The 21,133-nt window shown below is 47.3% G+C and overlaps 1 protein-coding gene across 1 annotated transcript; it reads right to left on the reverse strand.

The window, feature by feature from the left end:
* Positions 1 to 9,774: 9,774 nt before the first annotated feature.
* LOC8054031 (cholinesterase) lies at positions 9,775 to 20,317 on the reverse strand. The gene is made up of 3 exons (XM_029975376.4): positions 20,239 to 20,317; positions 12,423 to 13,924; positions 9,775 to 10,752 (listed from the first exon to the last, which is right to left on the reverse strand). Exons 1-3 carry the CDS (start codon positions 20,245 to 20,247, stop codon positions 10,578 to 10,580), a joined length of 1,686 nt encoding a protein of 561 aa, XP_029831236.2. The 5' UTR covers positions 20,248 to 20,317; the 3' UTR covers positions 9,775 to 10,577.
* Between the last annotated feature and the right edge of the window lie 816 nt (positions 20,318 to 21,133).

Consider the following 21,133-nt stretch of genomic DNA (forward strand, 5'->3'; position numbering starts at 1 on the left):
TATTACTATATCTCGTCCGCGAGGATTTATCGCGTTCGTCGCAAACGCAGTTGAAATCGCCTAATACAACCAGAACTTTATCGCATTCCATGTAACTGCGCAAGAATTGGAAAAACTGCTCTCTTTGTCGTACGTTGTTCGGAGCATATACACAAATCACACGCCACTGTACGCCGGACAACGTGAAGTCACAAGAAATGAAACGACCCTGCTCATCAGACACCACCTGCAAATGTTCAAGGTTTACGGACTTTTTGAGAAAAAGAAAACATCCAGCCGAGAATCCCACGGCACGACTCACACACGCTTCATAGCGAAAAAGAAAAGGCCTCAAAGCGCTAGCAATGTCATTGTCTTCAGCCATTCTTGTCTCTTGTATTGCGAGGAAATCCGGTTGCTCATCACATAGCAGACGTTGCAATTGGTACTGTTTCTTTGTCGAGTTCAACCCCCGAACGTTCAAGGTGGCGAAGTGATAGCCATTTTGATTTCATCGCAATACGGACCCCATTATTACCGGTAACCAATATTATACACCACAGAGATTACACCTACAAAACTGAAAATCCTCAACCGGCTTACTTGCTTGCCTTCATAGACACGACACAGGAGTTGCAGCCGCCTACAGTTCACCGTCCCTCCTTCGGCGCTTGATCGTCCGTCGGCGCTCGTGACAGTGCCCGGTATCGGCCCCTCTTGGCCATCACCGCCTGCCACCGTTCATGCATTCTCCCCTGAAGCGTCGTCAGTTGTCCGTCGTCCTGGGTTGGCCGCTGCTCCAGAGGTCTCTTGGAAGAGCCTTCCAGGGCTTCCATGGCGTCGGTCGAGTCATGCTGATCGTCTTCTTTGGATGCCTCGGATGTTTGGCGGGCGTCTTGGTCCCCTCGCTCAGGTTCGTGAGACGGCAGTCGACCAGCTGACTCATCGCCTGATGGGCTAGCAGCGTCAACCTCGGTCGTTGAAGGCTCTGCCGCGGACGGCGTCGCAGGGAGGGGGGTAGGGGCGTCTGCGGTGGTGTTGGCCCGTCCCTGGGATTCGAGATTCCAGGGGGTCCCACCCGCAGCCTCTTCGGCCTCCGCCTGGTCTATCAGAAGGTCGGCCTTTTCGTCCTTCATCGCGGCATTCACCACGTCAGCGTATGTCTTCATGCACTCCTGTCTGGTGTGCCCGTAGCGTCGGCAGCCTTCGCACCGGGGAACACGACACTCCTCACGAATATGGCCGGTCCTTCGGCACCGCAAACAAAGCGGTGCCCTTCCTGGGGCGATGACCAGCGCAGTGCATCCAGACAGTCGGAGTTGATGCGGCAGCTGTTCGGTGGTGACGCCGTCTTTTAGCGTTAACCTCACCGCCCTCGTGGTCGACTGCACCCCTTCAAACCCGTTGACACGCCAGGTCTCTCTTGCTATCTCTTCGACCTTGCCATACTGCTCCAGGGCTTTCTTCACGTTGTCATCGGGTATATAAAAGGGTATCCAGTGCAACCTGAGCCGCACTTCCGCCTTGTCCGGATCGATAACAAGGCACCGCCTGCCCTTGACCTCGAAAACCTGAGCATCCACCAACCTTTGTTTGGCCGTGGGTGACCTGAGGGTGACCATCCACACGTGGTTCATTTGGTACGAACCACATGCTGCGATGTCTCCTAGGACTCCGGCATGTTCCAGTCCGTCCTTGAAGTCCTCGATATGGTAGGGCCGTGCGCCGATGTCGGCATGAAGAAAAACGGAGTTCAGGGCATATACGCCTGTCGGCAGCGTAGGCAGGATGACACGATAAGCAGCGTCGTCCCTTCGTTCAGCAGTGATACAACGGCTATCAGTAGCCGTTGAAACCGCTCTTACGGAGCTCATGAGGATGCGTCCTTCCACTTCGGAAGCTGAAAGACGAATCTCGGAGCCACCGAGGCGGCGTAGCCAAACAAAGTTAAAGATGTAACTGGCAAAACTGCACGTTTATATAAGCAGAGAGTGTGAGGTCATTTTATATATATATATATATATAAACGAATATGTGCAGATGAATGAGCCGTACTTAATCCAATGAATCAAAGAATCAAAGTTTTCAGGAACCCGCCCAAAGCCAAAAAATGGCGGAGCCAGGATCTGGATGAGCATCGTACTGGCGTACGGTCGTGTATCACTACTGCGTGGATTCACGTTGAAGACCCCAGGCTAGCGGTGGCACTGTACTGGCTAAATGTCTCATCTACAGCTGGGAGACTCGTCGCCCGTTGAGGTAGACCAAGTTCTAGGCTGCATAAGAATACACACAGCCCAATATCATTCATCTGCACATATTCGTTTATATCCTCCTCGGAGACCACGTACGATAACGTGAAGGGCTCGTGCTGTATATATATATATATATATATATATATATATATATATATATATATATATATATATATATATATATATATATATATATATATAACGGGCATGGTGGCGGGAGGCCGAAGGCGTGGGTATAAAACTGAGAAGAAAAAAACCCTTAGTGAAAAACAGCAACAACGGACGATTTAATCTTCGACGTTTCGGCCGGAGTCCGGCCTTCGTCAGGAAGTCTTCCTGACGAAGGCCGGACTCCGGCCGAAACGTCGAAGATTAAATCGTCCGTTGTTGCTGTTTTTCACTAAGGTTTTTTTTCTTCTCAGTTATATATATATATATATATATATATATATATATATATATATATATATATATATATATATATATATATATATATATATATATATATATATATATATATATATATATATATATATATATATATATTGTTACGAAGAAGACGACGATGACCGTCTTTATCGGGCCGATGGCAATGGGGCTCGCTCCAGCGCGAGCTGGGGCGGGCAGTTCGATTAAAAGATCGAGGCTGAAACGGACCGTTCTTGTCCTTGCTTTTGATTTCCATCGTGACATCGCGGTGGAGGTGCGGGTCTTTCCTCTTCACCTCTCCGCACGCTAATCACCACGCTTCTCCGAAGCCACCAACGGCCCCCTGCGCTGGCCATGTCACAAGGTGAAGCGGCAGGCACTCCGGCGCTCCGCCCTGGCTCAGTGCCCTATCGCCAACGGGACCCTCCGACGTTCGCCGGCTTCGGCACCGACGGCGTTGACGACTGGCTGCGAAGCTTCGAACGAGTAAGCACCCACAACGCATGGGACGACACTCTCAAGCTCGCAAACGTGGTGTTTTATCTACGAGACACAGCTGAAGTGTTGTTCGATAACCATGAAGACAAAATCTCCTCATGGGATGCCTTCAAAGCGAACCTGTCGGATGTTTTCGGATGTCCCGTCAGCCGCAAAGAAGATGCTACGCATAGACTTGCTACAAGAGTCCAGACTGCAGGCGAGTCGATTACTTCTTACACCGTCGACATCCTCGCGCTGTGCAAACGCGTTAACGCAGCCATGCCCGAGTCAGAAAAGGTCGGCCATATAATGAAAGGAATCGCCGAGGACGCCTTCACCATGCTGACGTCACGAAACCCACGGACTGTGAAAGAACTCCAGGAAGAATGTCAGCGCTGGGAAGGGCTCCGAAATAGGCGCATATCTCGCCCTGAGGCCGTCCACCGACTTCAGAATTGTGTACCGTCCTCCGGAGTCCCTTCCACTGGGGACCTTACTACCATCATTCGAAAAATAATCAAGGAGGAGCTTGCCTTGCTATTTCCGCGTGGTTGCCACCATCAGCAAGACGACTCATCGAGCCCCACGCCGGATAATCTGCGAGCTCTCATTCGCACCGAGCTGGCGCAATCAGGAGCTCTACCCGCTCAGACGGTATGTGCTACGACCTCAGCACAACGTTACACCTTCGAGGCAGAACAGATTCCACAACAGTCAAGATACTTCCAGAACTCGGGACTACAACGCCCATGGTCACAGCCCTACTACCCGGTTATCCGTCGACCGACGTGCTTTTATTGTGGGATAGCTGGCCATATTGCCCGTTTCTGTCGCCGACGCATATCGGATATTTCAAGAAGGACTCCTGATTTCCGCCCGTCCACTTTCTATGGCACGAACCAACCGCCCTCTTACAACGATTACGACGACGAGCTCCCACACAGGTACCAACGACGATCGGTATCACCCTCCAGTCGCAATGCTCGAGACCGAAGCCCTTCTCCCGGATACCGACGCCGCTCTCCTCTACGCACTGACCAGACCTTCCCCAAGTCTTTCGTCAACGGGGAAACCTAGTAGAGGCAGCGAAAGGGGGTCCAGCTGCTTCTGTTTTTCCTCGACATCCCCCACCGACTCCGCCAACATTCAACTTATTAGACGTTTTCATTAAGAAGGTAAAATTCAAGGCACTTGTTGACATTGGAGCATCCATTTCAATCATTCGTGAAGACGTAAGCAAAATGTTTAGACTTGTTTGTACTCCTTGGAACGGTGGCACTCTTCGCAGTGCGAATGCGACTTTACTTAATCCTCTTGGAATCGTTTCCGTCGAACTCACCATTCAAAATGAACCTCACAGACATTGCTTTGTTATCCTTCCTAACTGTACCCATGACATCATTTTAGGATGGGACTTCTTAGCCACTCGACGTGCCCTTATAGATTGCGCGACTAGATCGATTTATTTCAGCGATCCAATACCTTACTCCCAGCCATTTTCTCGCCCCTACGTTAATTTTCGTGCAACGTCTCATACTCGTATTCCACCATTGACTGCAGCACTCATCGAATTAGAAGCCGACGTCAATGACTCTACATATTTGCTCGAACCAAACAGAGAAGTTTTATTGCAGAAAGGTCTAGCTTTGCCTACCGTACTCGCACAGTCACAAAATAATCGAACCACTGTTTGGTTAGCAAATATTACTGAAATTTTTCAAGTTCTACCAGATGGAACCTGCGTTTCGAGAACAAGTTTGAATGATTTCTTATATATCGGCGCTGTCACTGATGAAAAGATGAAGCCTCACTCCTCTCACCGCGATCAGGAAGCGTTAAGTTTACTCCGGAAAACTATTAACACTCGTCTTCCACGTCATCAAAAGGATGCGCTCTACAGTCTACTATGTTCTTTCGTGGATGTCTTTGATATCAGTTATCCTCACTTAGGTCAAACTTCTGTTGTCCGACATAAGATCGACACCGGCGATCATAGACCGCTACGTAGTCGTCCTTATCGTGTCTCTTCCTCTGAAAGACTCATTATACAAGAACACGTAAGCAAGATGTTCCAAGAAAACATAATTGAGGAATCCTCGAGCCCATGGTCTTCCCCCGTAGTGCTCGTCAAGAAAAAAGACGGTACATGGCGATTCTGTGTTGATTACAGACGTCTAAACAAAATAGCAAAACGAGACGTTTACCCTCTTCCTCGAATAGACGATGCTCTTGATCGTTTACATGATGCCAACTATTTCTCCTCAATAGACGTGCGTACCGGATACTGGCAGATCACCGTAGATGAAAAAGACAAAGAAAAAACAGCTTTCGTAACTCCCGATGGTCTTTACCAGTTTCGAGTAATGCCCTTTGGCCTGTGCAATGCGCCCGCCACGTTTGAGCGGATGATGGACACTCTACTTCGCGGCCTACGCTGGACAGCTTGTCTATGTTATCTTGACGATGTTGTAGTTTTCGCATCTACCTTTGAAAAACATCTCTCCCGCCTTACTTTGGTCTTGAAATGCTTCCGTAAAGCAGGTTTACAACTCAACTTAAAGAAATGCGCCTTCGGTAATACGGAAATCCAAATCCTTGGCCATGTAGTCAGCCGTCAGGGAATATCCCCCGATCCAGAAAAGCTCCTGGCTTTCACAGATTTTCCTCGCCCTACACATTTAAAAGCTTTGCGCTCTTTCCTTGGTCTGTGTTCTTATTTTCGACGTTTCATTCGCGGCTTTGCTGATTTATCCGAACCGTTGCAGCGCCTCCTAAAAAAGAATGTCCCTTTCGCGTGGTCCCAAGACCAAGAGCAGGCGTTTCTTTCCCTCAAAGCGGCACTAACGACACAGCCTGTTCTGGCTCACTTTGACCCGTCTCGTGAGGTTGAAATTCACACCGATGCTAGCGGCTACGGAGTTGGTGCCATCCTCATTCAAACCTGTGACTCAAAGGAACATGTTGTCGCGTACGCCAGCCGGTCGCTATCCAAATCTGAAATGAATTACGGAATTACAGAAAAAGAATGTCTCGCCGTGGTTTGGGCAATACAAAAGTTTCGGCCATATGTATTCGGGCGACCATTTAAAGTTATCACTGACCACCACGCCTTGTGCTGGCTATCGAATCTAAAGGACCCTTCTGGAAGACTCGGACGCTGGGCACTAAAGCTTCAGGAGTACGACGTTTCTATATTTTATAAATCTGGCAAAAAACACGAAGCCCCAGATTGTTTATCGAGAAATCCTGTTTCTACGGCACATGCGACACATCATAATCCACCAATCGCGGCAATCTCCTTGACATCCACATTAGATTTTGCTTCTGAGCAGCGAAGAGATTCCCACTTACAACAGGTTTTCAAATGCCTAAAAAAGGCTCATCTTACACGCCAAGAACAGCGTTTGAGCAGTCTTTATACACTGAAAGAAGGCATACTTTATCGTCGTAACTATAACCCCGAGGGGCCCGAATTACTCTTTGTTGTTCCCAAACACCTCCGGACGAATATTTTGCGCGTTCTACATGATGACCCCACAGCTGGACATATAGGATTTTTTAAAACATACATGCGCGTTTGAAACACATTTTACTGGAAAGGAATGTACCGTGACATTTTTAAGTATGTCACATCCTGCCTACAATGTCAGCAACGTAAAAAACCAACCCAAGCACCAGCTGGACTCCTGCAACCTCTTACACCACCGCGTTATCAATTCGAACGAGTCGGAATCGATCTCCTGGGACCACTTCCCGCCACTCAAGCTGGTCACCGCTGGATTATTTGTGCGATGGACCATTTATCTCGTTATGCAGAGACTTCCGCTCTCCGTACCGCAGACGCTGAAGACGTTGCTGCTTTTCTTTTAAAACAAGTAATTCTCCGCCACGGGCCTCCCAGGCACCTTATCAGTGACCGTGGAACAGTCTTCCTCTCCCGCGTCATTCAGGAGCTTCTACATCTGTGCCAAACTGTACACAAACCAACGACAGCGTATCATCCCCAGACGAATGGCATGGTTGAACGTTTTAATAGAACAATCGTTGATATGTTGTCTATGTGTCTACAGTCAGACCAACAACAATGGGATTCTGTGCTTCCTTTTGTGACCTACGCATATAACACTGCAATCCAAGATACCCAAGGCTATTCTCCATGTTTCCTTCTGCACCATCGTTTTCCAACGACTTTTCTCTACAACCTTCTGCCATATAGTGCTACCGAACAAAAACTCCAACCCACAGTTGCACAACTTGTCTGCCGCGCCGAAGAAGCCCGCCAAATAGCACGATTACGCACAGCCTCTTCTCAACAACGCCAACGTCAACGCTATGACCAGAGCCATCGCCCGGTTTCCTACGCTATTGGAGATCTCGTCTGGGTTTGGACACCCACTCGGCACCAAGGCAAGTGCACCAAACTTCTTCACCGGTACACCGGGCCCTTCTGCGTCACTCGACGGTTATCAGACCTCACATATCAAGTGACGCTCCACAAACCAACGGCTGACCTTCGCCGGACTTCCACCGACAGCGTACATGTCGCCCGCATGAAACCCTACTTGCAACCATTCACACCATAACACACCCTAATCTGTACTTGCGGTCGGGACGACCGCCGCCACACCGGGGGGGTAATGTTACAAAGAAGACGACGATGACCGTCTTTATCGTATATATATATATATATATATATATAATCTGTCAACCTTCCTTCCGTATGTCCTCAACCTTTCGGGGGTGCGCAATCGGGCTCCCACAATTAAAAGACGTTGAGATTCATGCTATAATAGCCCATAGGCCCCATTAAAGATTTCGCCTTTTTACGGTCGATCTGAAACTACTGCACAGTGGCGTGCGGAAAAAACACCAACAAGCTGTCAAATTTATGACTGATATAATACTCACTTCCAATATACTGTATACGATTGATAGACTTGTCGTTTCTTGGTGTTTTTCGCGCACACCATTTTGCAGTATTTTCAGATAGATAAGAGGGCGTACTTTTCGAAGGGGTTCATATACAAAAAGGTTCGTTCGATTTAGCTGCCCCCCCCCCCCCCCCCCCTTTGCAGCGATGCAGAAACGTGTAGGGTGCTGTACTTTTGGTCGTATCCCAGACAACACCAAACGTCCCGGAAACATACCAAAAATGTGCGGACGTCCCTCTTAGCAAAGCCGACGTCCGACAGACGTCCCACGTATGTCTCAGGAAGGACTATCCAAAAAACACTTCCCAGAGGGACTGTGTTCCGGACATGGAATATACGTGCACAAAACCTCAACCGCGCATCAGAAAAGAACAAGAACGTCGATTCTTTGTTTTGAATGATTTAACAGTGCATCAGTTCACGCGCTCTCACTGCATGCGTTTTTGATGTTCGTATTCCTTTTGTCACAGCCGCTCGATTCCTTAGTGTGGTGGACAAGTTGAGCGGTCTTGTTTGTGCCGACGTTGTACAGTGTACCCGCAGTGTAGTGGTGTTCTCGTACTCGTGGAGGCTAGTGTAGGCCTGACTGTGCCCGCTCCTGCCCGTTTCGATCTGGATGAGCATCGTACTGGCGTACGGTCGTGTATCACTACTGCGTGGATTCACGTTGAAGACCCCAGGCTAGCGGTGGCACTGTACTGGCTAAATGTCTCATCTACAGCTGGGAGACTCGTCGCCCGTTGAGGTAGACCAAGTTCTAGGCTGCATAAGAATACGCACAGCCCAATTTTATTTTACTGCACGATCAAGATATTTACACTTTATATAAAATTTAGAACAAAGTCCTCGAAATGAACTGATACTATTTATAAATAAATAACTATATAAACAAATAATAAGCATAAGTGAGCAGACAATTAAATACGATTACGCAGCATCGAGAGTTTCAAAAAAGTAACTGTAAATGAACCAAGTTACAAGCTATCTGAATGTATCTACCTTAGAATTACTGAAATATTATTATGACTTAACAAACTGCTTTACCAGAACTTTAGTCATACATGCAGTAATTTGAACGCTCGTGATTACACGACAACTCATGGTTTCTAAACCAACCAGCTCGACACGGCGCGCAAGTGGAAATCCTTTTGTTGGAATCCGCGCCACTCAGTAAACGTTAAAACAGCGGTTGCGCGGGCGATCGCTGTTTTTTACGTTAACTTTGACCTTGCATCTCGATTCTCTTTCTTCTCCACCCAGACGCATGTTTTACAGCGGAGCTGTTGAGGGCTAGTTTCCCCAGTTTCGTGTCAGGTACCAAACAAATGTCGACACAAAACGACACAAAACTCTGGACAGCTACCGCCATCTATGAGCGACGTCGGCAACCAGACGACCGGTCTGGTTGCCGCCGTCGCTCGTAGACCGCGGGCCTTTCCAGCCCTCCCGAGTGCCTTCATACACACGCGCGCTTTTGCTTGAGTGGTGACATTTCAGCCATTCTTCCGCCCAATAGTTTTTTTTATGAATTTTGTATTGCGCGCAATCTGGTGTCACTCAGCTCGAGCGTGTAGCTTTTGGTTAATACATAGACGCCATTTTACCACCCACGTCACGCACCGAGTGCGTGAGAGCGTCACGCGCTGGCACATTAGGGAAACAATGGATGCCTTCACCCTGAGGCAGACCGACATGTAGGCACCCTACAGCTATCATAAAAGAATGGATCGTTGGGCGAGTTGGTGGGAATTCATCGTAGGAAACAGCGCGCAAAACAGACAAGGATGAAGAAGAATCACACGGGACGAGCGTACAGCTTCGCTGGTCTTTCTTCTTCACCTGAGTGGAAAGGCGAAGTCTTTTGTTTTGTTTTTTTGAGACAATGGTCAATAAATTAAAATTAACAGTTGGGCAAGTTGGTTTAACATCTTAATTACAAAAGCGCAAAGGACAAGAACAGGACAAAGAAGGAAAGCGCTTGTCTTGTTCATTCTTTGTCCTGTTCTTGTCCTTTGCGCTTTCGTAATTAAGATGGTCAATAAACATGTTATCAGTCCGTCAATGGAAGAATCTGCGCGGGGCCTGTTCCACGCACGCCAGGAACATTTGAGTTTAGATCCTGCGCTCAAAATCCAGAACAAAACTGATCAAGTGCGAACGAAGATGATGATGATGGGAGAGCTGCGCTTGCGCACAAAGTGCATTGGTCTTGCTGCATTTTTGTATAGCTCTTGCGTATCCTGAGCTGCCTGAGCGGACGTTGGGAATAAAAGCCCCTTTGAGAAGCTGCACCTGTTCCTTGTCTTCAATTCAACAGCTGCTCCCCGCTCCCGCTGGTTTCTGCACACTCGCAGGGTCCACACCTGTAGGTGAACGCTGACTCGTTTGTACGTAGCGTCTGCAGAACATAGTTTGGCCGTTCTTTTAGAACACAGAGAGAACGCGTCCCAACGCGTTAAAGCGGGTGTAGAACGAAGCCCAGAAGACCGGCGCACATCGAAGCTCAGGAGCAGCTGTCCACTTCCGAGTGCCTCTGGGCGACGAGGGCCTCCCAGAAGCGGCACTTGGCGAGTCGCTCGAGGGGGCCGACGCGCGAGTTGTTCGAGTCCAGAGACACCACACTGTGTCTCTCGGTGTCGAACGCCGGCCACAGCGCCCCGTTCACGTCCGGAGGGCTCCTGCAAACGGAAATCAAGTTGCGCAATGAGATACACTTAAGCGCTCAGACAGTCTTGTCGATCAGACAGGTACGAGCGAGTTGCGAAATCGGTCGAGTCGTTTTGGTGCAATAAAGAGCATTCACAGAGGACGAGATGTACTCCTGTCATTCGTATTGTGCGCTTTTTTGTAATCCTTTGCTCTCCATATTTTAAAATTTGTTTTGTCCCCAGGTTTGCTATGACATTGTGCATTCGAGGAACGAGACCTGCTGTAATCAACGTTCAACGTCTGTCAATTGAAAAAAAAAGAAGATAAACTATGATTTTATTGAAAGAAGAAAAAAAAAGGTAAGACTCATTTCGTTACGATTGCGGTTTAGACGAAGCTGAAGTTACCTAAACCCTGCCGACTGCACCCAGCCATCTGATGCCGATGCAGTCGGGTATTAAGTATTGTGATCCGTTCATCAGCACAAACGTCAGATGCTGTTTTACTTTAATCATAGAAAACGTCAACTCCCTCCCCCAAAACAAATCGCGTTTTTTTTTTACTCCTTAATTTGTTTAGCCGACACATGACACTTCATAATAAACGTACGCCACTTCTCTTTAATCGCGTATGATAATGATGTGGGTATAGCATACGGCACTTTTTTTAAGGTTTATAATTCTTTTTTTTTTTTACTGTTAGGAGCTCATCAAACTTTAGTAAACCTTGGGTTTCTGACAATGGCTATTTGCCTTGAGGTTACTCCCTTTTTCGCAGTCCGTGATGCTTCATCTTGCATTGATTATATCCTGGGGTACTTATCGAAGTTCGAGAGCTCGTGAAGCAGCAATGAAACAGCTTTTCCCCATCGTTACCTTATTATTATTTTAAAATAAAACGAACTTGCTGCAAATAATAAAAGCCATTAGACCTTTTTATAAATCACCCAAGCACCAAGGACCACGCTGAGAGTGCAATTACATCCTTACACGCAGTGTCCATGCAGGCGTCTGCAGCAGCTACTGTTCTAGACCAAAAACCCTAAAACATGGAACGTGCGTCGGTGAACGCCTTATTTTGATTATTCCCTTCAAATTTTATGCGCGTGTGTAGAGCGTTCATATCCGCGGATTACCCACGGTTTATCCGTGGGTATCCGCAGTCAACTTGCCGATGCGGATACTTGTCGAGGCGGCCCACAAATCTGTTCTACCGCGGAATGTAGTTTGAATCAGTGAATGATAACATGGAGTGCATCATCGAATGTTTTCCGGGAGCAAAATGCTTTCCCATGAAAAGGGTGCCAATTGGGGTGAAAATTGTTCTTTGCGCAAAGAAATACCAGTTTAAAAAGCGCACAGCGTTGCTGTTCACGCTTCGTGATTGGCGCTTCGAAGTTCCAATGGGCGAATGCGGTAATCCGATTGGATGATAGAATGCACGATGCACTCGGAACACCAATCAATGCAATTATCAGTCAATGATAAAGACGATTAGTAATCCCAATGGCCACGCCCTTTCAGTCGCGAAAAGGACCTATCATGCCACCGCATGGCAATTGAACCATGACGCTGATCATTCTGTGGCGTCATGGATCCTCAGAAGACCCATGACTGGTGTGTGTTTCCGGAGCATCAGTTGCGATGCGGCGTGCTCTCTGGCTCTTCTGAAAACCTATTGTGCAAACATTTGGACTCACCCCGTCTTCGCGAACGTTGTCCAGACACGAATGATTTCTCGGCTGAATCGGGCGTCAGCTTCCGAATATGTTGAGCTCCGGTGTGTTCTCAGAGGAAGTCCAAACACGTACTGCAAGTCTTCGAAGTGTGTCAGTCCCAACCAGGGGTCCATGTAGGCCGCCTGGTGGTCGGAATGAAACACCAGCTCGTAGTAAAAAAGCCTGGACTTCTGCCGAGACAATCTCTCCGCGAGGAACACCTCGGGGCAGCGCAGGAAGGCGTCCCCAATTGCGTGTCCCAGTCCGGCACGAAGGCTCGGGAAATCACGCTCGTCCACACCTTCCAGGTACAGCTCGAAGATGTGCCTTGTGACGGCAGCCGGCGCGAACGCGAACGACTTCAAGAAAAAATGAAACATGTCGCGCTTCTTTACGTCCAGCGCGCCCTTGAACGGAAATTGCGCCCAGTGCTGCAGACTGGCGAACACTGAGCCTTCGTTTTCAACGTTTCCCAGCAGAAAGTCCTTGGTCACGCCGACGTCGGCTGAAGACAGGGGATCCGACGGAAGGTAGTCGTCTCCGTAGACGGCACCGAAGCAGATGACGAAGTCTGCGCAGACAAAGGCCTCCGCAAGCGCGATTTCATGGGCACTCTTGTTTCGTAGACACTTGACGATGCCTTCGTCGCCACTGGTCGTCGAACATTCCAGAGTTTCAGCCAAGGCTAGTGTCCGCTGCCTTGCCCCGCTCGCCGATTCGGTCAAGAAGTTAACGACCACGGCCCCGCTCTGCACGATGGCTCTCTTAAATAGGGATCGGGCGAGCGGAGAGAGGACGTGGTAGTTGACTGACCAAGCGCCGGCGCTTTGGCCGAAGATGGTGATCGCCTCGGGATCGCCACCAAAACTCGCGACGTGGTCGCGGACCCATTTCAGCGCGAGCACTTGGTCCATCAACCCCTGATTCCCCAGCGAAGGCTTGCCCCCCTCCCCGAGCGCCAGAAACCCGAAGGACCCCAGCCTGTAGTTCATGGACACGACCACCACGTCACCGACCCCCGCCAGGACCGCGCCGTCGTACAGGTCCATGGACGCCGACCCGTAGTTGAGGCCCCCGCCGTGAATCCAGACGAGGACGGTCTTGAGAACAGTTCGATTTGTCCGTTCGGGCGTCCAGACGTTGAGATAGAGGCAATCCTCGCTCTGCTCGACATCTCTGGCCACCCATCCGGGGATCGGGTTGGCGGAAAGGAACTGGACGCAGGAAGGGCCTTTCGCCGTGGCCTGCAGCACGTAGGGGCTCCAGGACTGCGGCGGCGTCGGCCTCGCATAGCGCAGGGCGCCCACGGGCGGCGTGGCGTACGGTATGCCCAGGAACGCGTTCACGGACCTGTTGTTGCCGTCGCCAACGGGAACTTCGCTGCTGGTGCCCACGATCTTTCCGTAGCCGATTTCCACGCTTGGACTCGATGACGCCGCCACCAGGTAGCACAGGATGGACGCTGCCACAGCCGCCATGAGTGTCTGGAAGAAAAAGGAAGCTCATGTGAACTTAGAAATCGAAACTAATCGAATAAAAGATTTCGCCATCTTCCAGAAGGTTGTGGGAAATTTGTGATTAAAGGTATAAAGCTACATGACGCCTGACAAGATCCCAGAGCCGGAAGTTTCAAGTTCTATGAACGTAGATGCTTTTAAAATCACCGAAAACGTGTTAGTTTACATTTACTAAAACAAGATAAAAGCAATTAAAACAAAAACGCTATTAAAAATAAAATGCACACTCGGTGCCTTCCTATTTTTTCGGCGTTGCAAGCTTATGGGAAATTCCGATGGTAGATTTAGAGCCACCCAAAAGTGATTCATGTTCTCGTCGTCAAAGCAGTAAATTCTAGCGTGCGTTTTGCATGTTCAAAAAGATACCTACCAACAACGAAAAAAAGCTTTTAGCCTTTTTACTTTCGTGAAGAACGGAGACCAGCGAAGCTTTACTATGGTAAAAATGAAGTATCTATGAATGTAAGGATTAAGGTGTGATTAGGTAATTGGTTATGTGACAACCGTACTGTCCCCGGTTGTCTTTGTTATACCACGTCAACCGCCGAAGGCTCATGTACGGGAGTCGAGGCGCCACTATACTCTGTTTCACCTTATGATGTACCGCAGGAAAGGCTACAAAGCGCGAGCTCCTAGCTCTAGGCCGCATCTCGGCGGCACAAGCTCTCGTGCGTTAAGAGCGGCTCCCAACGCTATGAGCTCGCGCTTCTAGCCTTCTCTGCGGTACAACATAAGGTGAAACGGAGTACAGTCGTTCCTTTACCACGTTCAACCTCGGTAGGTGCTCCGGTATGGGTGGACCTACCGAGGCCAAAAAGAGGCAGCGGAAAATAAAGAAAGCAAAGAAGAAATCCAAACAGAAGAGTGAAGGGGTGAGCGTTAGCGTTTCCCAATGGTGGACATGTGTGGCGTTTCCCAAGGGTCATGCTAACGCATTCCCTACGAATCCACCAATTAATTTTCCTGTACTATTTGTTTTATTGCCACCGAAACTGCTGTATTTGGGAAGAGATTACGCTCGCCGTTCTCATTGGGTGATCTGATTAAAGCAGAATGAACGGTTGAAGCGCCTACAGTGCATCGCAGTAAATTCGACATGCAGGACCGTTTGAAAATTTACTCTCATGATCGATTCATTTTACTCCGGATGGTTCTGAAGTTATACATGTGTATACACAAAAATTATATATAAATAAAGCGCGCAGCAATTATTTTCACAATATAAGAAGTATCCTGATGAGAGTTTTTTTTTATTATTATTATTGTTTTGTAAAATATCAGCTACTCGAATACTCGAAGAAAGCGAATCATGCAGTATATTACCCTGCTCGGTAAAATGGGGCGGTAACTCAACGATGGCTTCAAATGGCATTTGCGCCAAAGTCGTCAGTTGGCGGGAGAAAAAAAAAGGTAAAACAACAATATTCGACTATAAATTATAGGGTTGTGCGAATAGTGGTTCGAATTGAATAGCGCTGCGTCATTCATAGCCTTGAAAGTGCAGGGGAAATTCAAGCAGGGGAAATTTAGCAGTGCAGAAGCTAGGGATTCGATTCGAACTACTGTTCGCACACCCCTAATAAATTGTATAAAATAAATTCATCTTCGTTCCAGACGACGCTTGCGCATAGATCATTTGAGTCATTGTGCGGGCTGCCATATTTGTCTAGTGGACTGTGGACCGAGTCATGCACAGCAGCCCTCTTCTGCAGAATCTCGGATGCCGCGCGTGCGTCCACAGCCAACTCGGCGTTTTCGCCCATGTGATAAGCACTGGGAAGCTGCACATGCTTAACCTAAAAATACCGGCACCACGACGCTCGGTTTGGTTTGCTTGTTATGTGTTTATGCGATAAGCGGGCCAACCTGAATTACGCTACATGCGGAAACCCCTATTGATATCTTGATCGCCAACGTAGGCACCACTGGTGTGATAAGCAACTGTGAGTCATTAGAGGAGTGAGCAGCAGCCAATATCCTTATGCACTGCAGTTTTTTTTTTCCTATTGACAATATTTCTCAAGGTGATCGAGCGTGACGCTTTGCATTTTTTGTTTTCTTTTTCTGACGATAAGAATTTTGTATGCACAAGGATACTGGCTGCTGCTCACTCATTTAATGACTCACAGTTGCTTATCAAAGGAGTGGTGTCTACGTTTGCGATCAAAATATCAATAAAGGTTTCCGTATGTAGCGTAATTCAGGTTGGCTTTTCCTTCCACTGCGAAATTAGTGAATGCAGCAGTGCTATTTGATTCGAACCGCTGTTAGCACACCCTTACTATAAACCTACTCAAGAACTGTTTTTGGATATGTTTATGGTAGCGGTGTGCTAACGCCAGTTTGAATTAAATAGCACTGTGGCATTCATTAACTTCGCAGTGTTAAAGCTTGCGCTATTAGATTCGAAGCGCTATTCGCACACCTCTATTTATGAACCTTCTTGATGAACTTTTTGTACTTTTGCAGGATATCTGCTCGATCATGATTATCTTTTTCAAAGTTTCATCAATCATGAACGAGATATTAAGAAATTAACATTTTATCCCAATTAGCTAACAAACGAAATTTGGTGAAGCCAGAGCGAGATGTTATCAGGAGAGCCTGGAGCCTTCAAGCGGACATGTTTACACCATGTGGAGAGAAACTCAAGCAGGCATTACAATGTAAGCAGTTACATGATATTGTCTACAATCTTCGTAATAATTCCGAACGTCGTGCAGGCAATGCATCGGTGAATAAATTTAATTATTGTTTTTTTTTTTTTTTTAATTTTAACTATCCAGGCAAACAATACGGAGGCATGTGCTTAGAAAAAGCATTTAACACAAAACACAAATGCATCAATCAACTTAAAAAAAATTATAGAGATTTTATCAACATATACAACTTCAGCTACTTCAATTTACCCCGAGTTAAATGGAGAAAAAAAGTCGTGTTGTACCGAATACCGTAAAAACGTATGTAAACTTAGATAGGCAGGTGCGACCATACGAGGCACAATATATTTTCGGTATGCTTTAGTATAGATAGTGTCCTTCGTTCTCAGCTAAAACCATAAATTTCCCTAAATTTACAACCTGTTCCTTAAAAATAGGTTTAAACCCGATTTTGTTTCCGAAATTCGGATATTGAATTAAACTATTTTTTCAAGTTACACTGTTCTGAAAGTATTTTCTACGATGCAAAGGGTTGGTAGAAACACATGAGCTAGCTACACACCTCACCAACACACCTATAGACTCTGTTGGTCCCATGTGACATAAATGGAGCCCCAAAATGTCACTATTATGTCGATTGTGAAGTATCCCTTGCCCCTCCTTTCTTTTCGTTTCACCCAGCGAAGAAAACAAAAAGGATACGAAGCTGTTTTTAAAACTTTTTTTCGAAGACAAACAAACAGATACTTTGTTCTTGTCGAACTGAAGTGATTTTGTTATGCATTGTAAATGTACACGTAAGCTGTGGCGTTGAGAAAACGCCCCCTCGGTTATATGTCCACAAACTAGACAAAACTAGGTCAAACACAGAGATGCTGAGCATGCAGAAGATCATGTAAGCAACAAGGATTATGAAAAATCGAAAAGCCCAAGTGAGCTGTTACACCATGTTCCAATGCTATATTGTCTACTTCAATGACTTGACTGAAAAAAAAAACGAAAACATCTTATATGCTGAATAATATCAACAAGTGGCAGACGATACAGGACTGGACACAAAAAAAAAAAAGAAAAAAAAAAAACTTGTCTTTCTGTTCCCACTCTCCAGGTCAAAAACGCGAGTTTTTGCTTTCTTCTCATATCGAATTTGTAATTGCAGTTAACATTACGAATACAATATTGTTACAGTATTTTGTATTTATGTTCCGATGCATTTTTGCGAGAATATTTCCTTGGATGCTTGATATCTTGACGACGTCGGCGGCACACTCTTCCGAAGATGGCTAAGAGACCCCTCTTCGGAGCAACGAAAGAGTCGTTCGGCGTCGGCGTTTTCTTCAAAGGCTACATCATAGATCTATTTATGGTATATTATATATTCACCGATAGCTTCAGAAGATATCACAGTAGAAGAGCCGACGCATTTCCCATGGCAATGTTTGGGTCTCTCAGCAACCACTGAACCTACGTAGAGCGCAAGTTCGTCTGCTTCATGCACACGGGCTGCGATGCGGCCAGAACGCCGAGCTCTTATTGGTTCATTGAGAAAAATAGTGGGTAGACCTCAAGGCATCTAGCATCGAGGTCTGCCCACTATCCTTGCAATTCAAGCCAATCAGATCTCGGCATCGTTCTGACGTCACCGAAACTTCTGCGCAAGAAGCAGCTTGCTTTCCTCGTTGGCGTCGGACAGGTTGTGTTCGAAAGTCAATTAAAAAAAAGAAAAAGAAACCGTAACAGCTTCGCAAAATTACACGTTTCCGGTTTTGCGTTCAATATTGTTTTACTTTAATTCTCGGGACGTTGCGAGTCCCGAAATTCGCGTTATCGCAATCAATGAGACTGTTAAATTCGCCAATAAGAATGTCGAGGAATAAATCACGAAACAAGATAATAAACCCTGCGCGTCTTTGAGTTTCCAGCGGATATAGCTGTGTCACGAAGAGTATGCTTATGACTTCGGGAGAGCTCACCTTGCTTGGTTGAGTGAGACGACGTAAGCGCTCAGTGATGGGCATGAGCGGCGCGTCTAGAGAAGTAGTGGTGTTCGCGCTTTTCGACAGCTCGCTCTGCATTGTGCGCGGTCTTTGACACGAGACTCGCCTGCGGAAACATTCCTCGGCGAGCGGGCGTACCGAGACACGCGGCCCGAGGCCAGCCGGGCATAGTAGGCTCACGGGCTACGCACGCGCTTGTTTCAACAATCGCCCGCTTTTGCACCCCCCAAACCTTTCGCACACAAGCCCAACCAGTGTGGAGAATAAACATCGGGATGACTTAAGCCACAATTTATATCATGGTTTATAACTCGCTGTTTAAATCGCGCTGATTTTACAATGACGATTCACATTTAACATTTCCACGAAGAAATAATAAACTTTCGTATATTGTTTCGATATCTAAGATATAAATTTGTTACACGCGTTTAATATTTTACTGAAATCAGACTACCACCAGGAAAGAAACATTTATATGACGGTAATAACTTCTTACCCTTATACTGTTGTATATTTGCTTAACGTGATCCCGTGGAGAAAAAGTCGGAGCGTCGAACTCGTCGTTCACATGACTCCCGGGACGTGCCACTTTCTAACGGAGTAATACCATGAAGCAAATCCAGAACCCTGATTGGCCTCTTCGAACGTTCCGCTTCTTTGCAAGCAGGACACGACCCTTCTTTCGCGCTCATTGTTTGAGAGAAGACGGCTCGTGACAGTAGGGAGTTTTCGTAGATCGTTTTCGCCGTCCCGCAAGGCCCTCCGCAACCCGCTATGATAGCGGGAACTCCATAGTCAAGGCTATCGGCGCGCAGGCGCAGTATCAACTTCTTCGATGCGGAACGCTTAGCGGAGGAGGCAGCGCGGTCTACGAAAACTCCCTAGCAACCCGAGGAGCAACGTTAACGGACGCAGCAAGCGAGCGAATCTCCGAGGAGGCATGCCATGTACGCGTGAAACACTGGCGGCTGTGTACCAAAGTCTACACTTCGTTTCAGCTTAGGTCCGAGCACGGCCGATGTTATGAGCCGAAGGGCCAATCATACAGCGAAAGAGGCACTACGTTATGGCGTGCTCTCTTTAGTTGATAGGACCAGCCTGTATTCGCCGTCGTGCACTGCTCCTCCGCCTGCTAGTCAAGCTCAGAGAGCACACCATGACGTTGCACTTTTTACGCAGTTTGATTGGCCCTTCGGCTGATAACATCGCCCGCGCTCGGAGCTAAGGTGAAACGAAGTATAGCGCCTCCCTTTTTTTCTCTTTCTCTAACGCGCAAACCAGTGAACGTGAGTAGTCACAGATAAGATAGCCGCCATCATTGCGTGTGTCTAGTTGCCGGCGGGCGGGCATTTGTCCTTGAAAAAAGCCAGTCACGTGCCCAGCGTTCGCGAGGAAGCAACTGTACGCAGGTGGCATTGCCCGTGTGGTTTTCCGAATGCTTTCCATCTTTAGTTTCCATCGTGAGCCACGCGGACAGGATGATGGCGTTCTAACACATGCTCCGAGTACGTGTTAAAATGTCAGCCAAACAGGAAAAAAAAACAAAAAAAAACGGAGGATGCACATTTGGTGGAGAGAGAGCTTCGCAAACTGTTCTCGAGTCCAGACTTCAAAGGCAACCTACCATATTCATGCCTCGTTGGCGTAAAGCTTCGGCTCCCCAGCGGCACCATGAGCACGAAGCGGACCAAAAACAGATGCACTGGAGGCTTTCGGGAGAAAAAAAAGAAAAACATAGGCGGACTCAGTGGCGCCATTGTGTCAATGCAGGTTTAATGCTATCACTAATTTATCGTGCGCGCAGTGGGTATTGTCTTGATTTCTTATCGCGTTACGGTCAACGGCATTTGCCCATTAAATAAAACATCCATAATCTTGGTTCAACAATGCGCATGGTGTGATTCATCTAAAAAATGAAGAGTCCTTAATTAATTTATAGCCAATAACTCGTGTTACTTTTTTCTTTCTCTTTTTTTTTCTTGGTTCAGTGCATTCATAATTGAGTATGTTAGGTCTAGAATACATATAGTGACAAAAACAAACATCATTTTGAAGCGCAGCGACTGAAATCAAAGAAATTCAATTCAATAAAAATACAACCTATATCAAATAAATAAAATTTTAATCACTATTTTCCCACAGCCGAAGAAACCAGTGAGCGATCGCTTCCAACCCCGCTGGAAGAGGAGGCTGTGAACGGCCGTTCAAGAAGGGAGACGTGATGCAACAGCGGGGACACCAGGCCCCCGCCCAGCTCACGGACTTTTCGCTGTGCCGCAGTCTCCCGCCTGCTCATACATCATACTGCAGGGTATGATTAAGGTACGGGCTAAGGGTACAGAAGCCCAGGGCTCTAGGCTGCCAGGGGTGCTGGGTGCTGGCCCCGAGAAATAAAACAAAATCCTAGTCGGTTTAAATTCAGAACTGCCCAGACCTAAAGGAGGAACAAAACCCAGAGGAGCATTTAGGCGGTTTTAGGCTGAGCTATATCATGATCGCGGAATAAATTACGTTCGGCT

Source organism: Ixodes scapularis, unplaced genomic scaffold (assembly GCF_016920785.2).
Source record: "Ixodes scapularis isolate PalLabHiFi unplaced genomic scaffold, ASM1692078v2 PGA_scaffold0__279_contigs__length_252992795, whole genome shotgun sequence".
Taxonomy (NCBI): Eukaryota; Metazoa; Arthropoda; class Arachnida; order Ixodida; family Ixodidae; genus Ixodes; species Ixodes scapularis.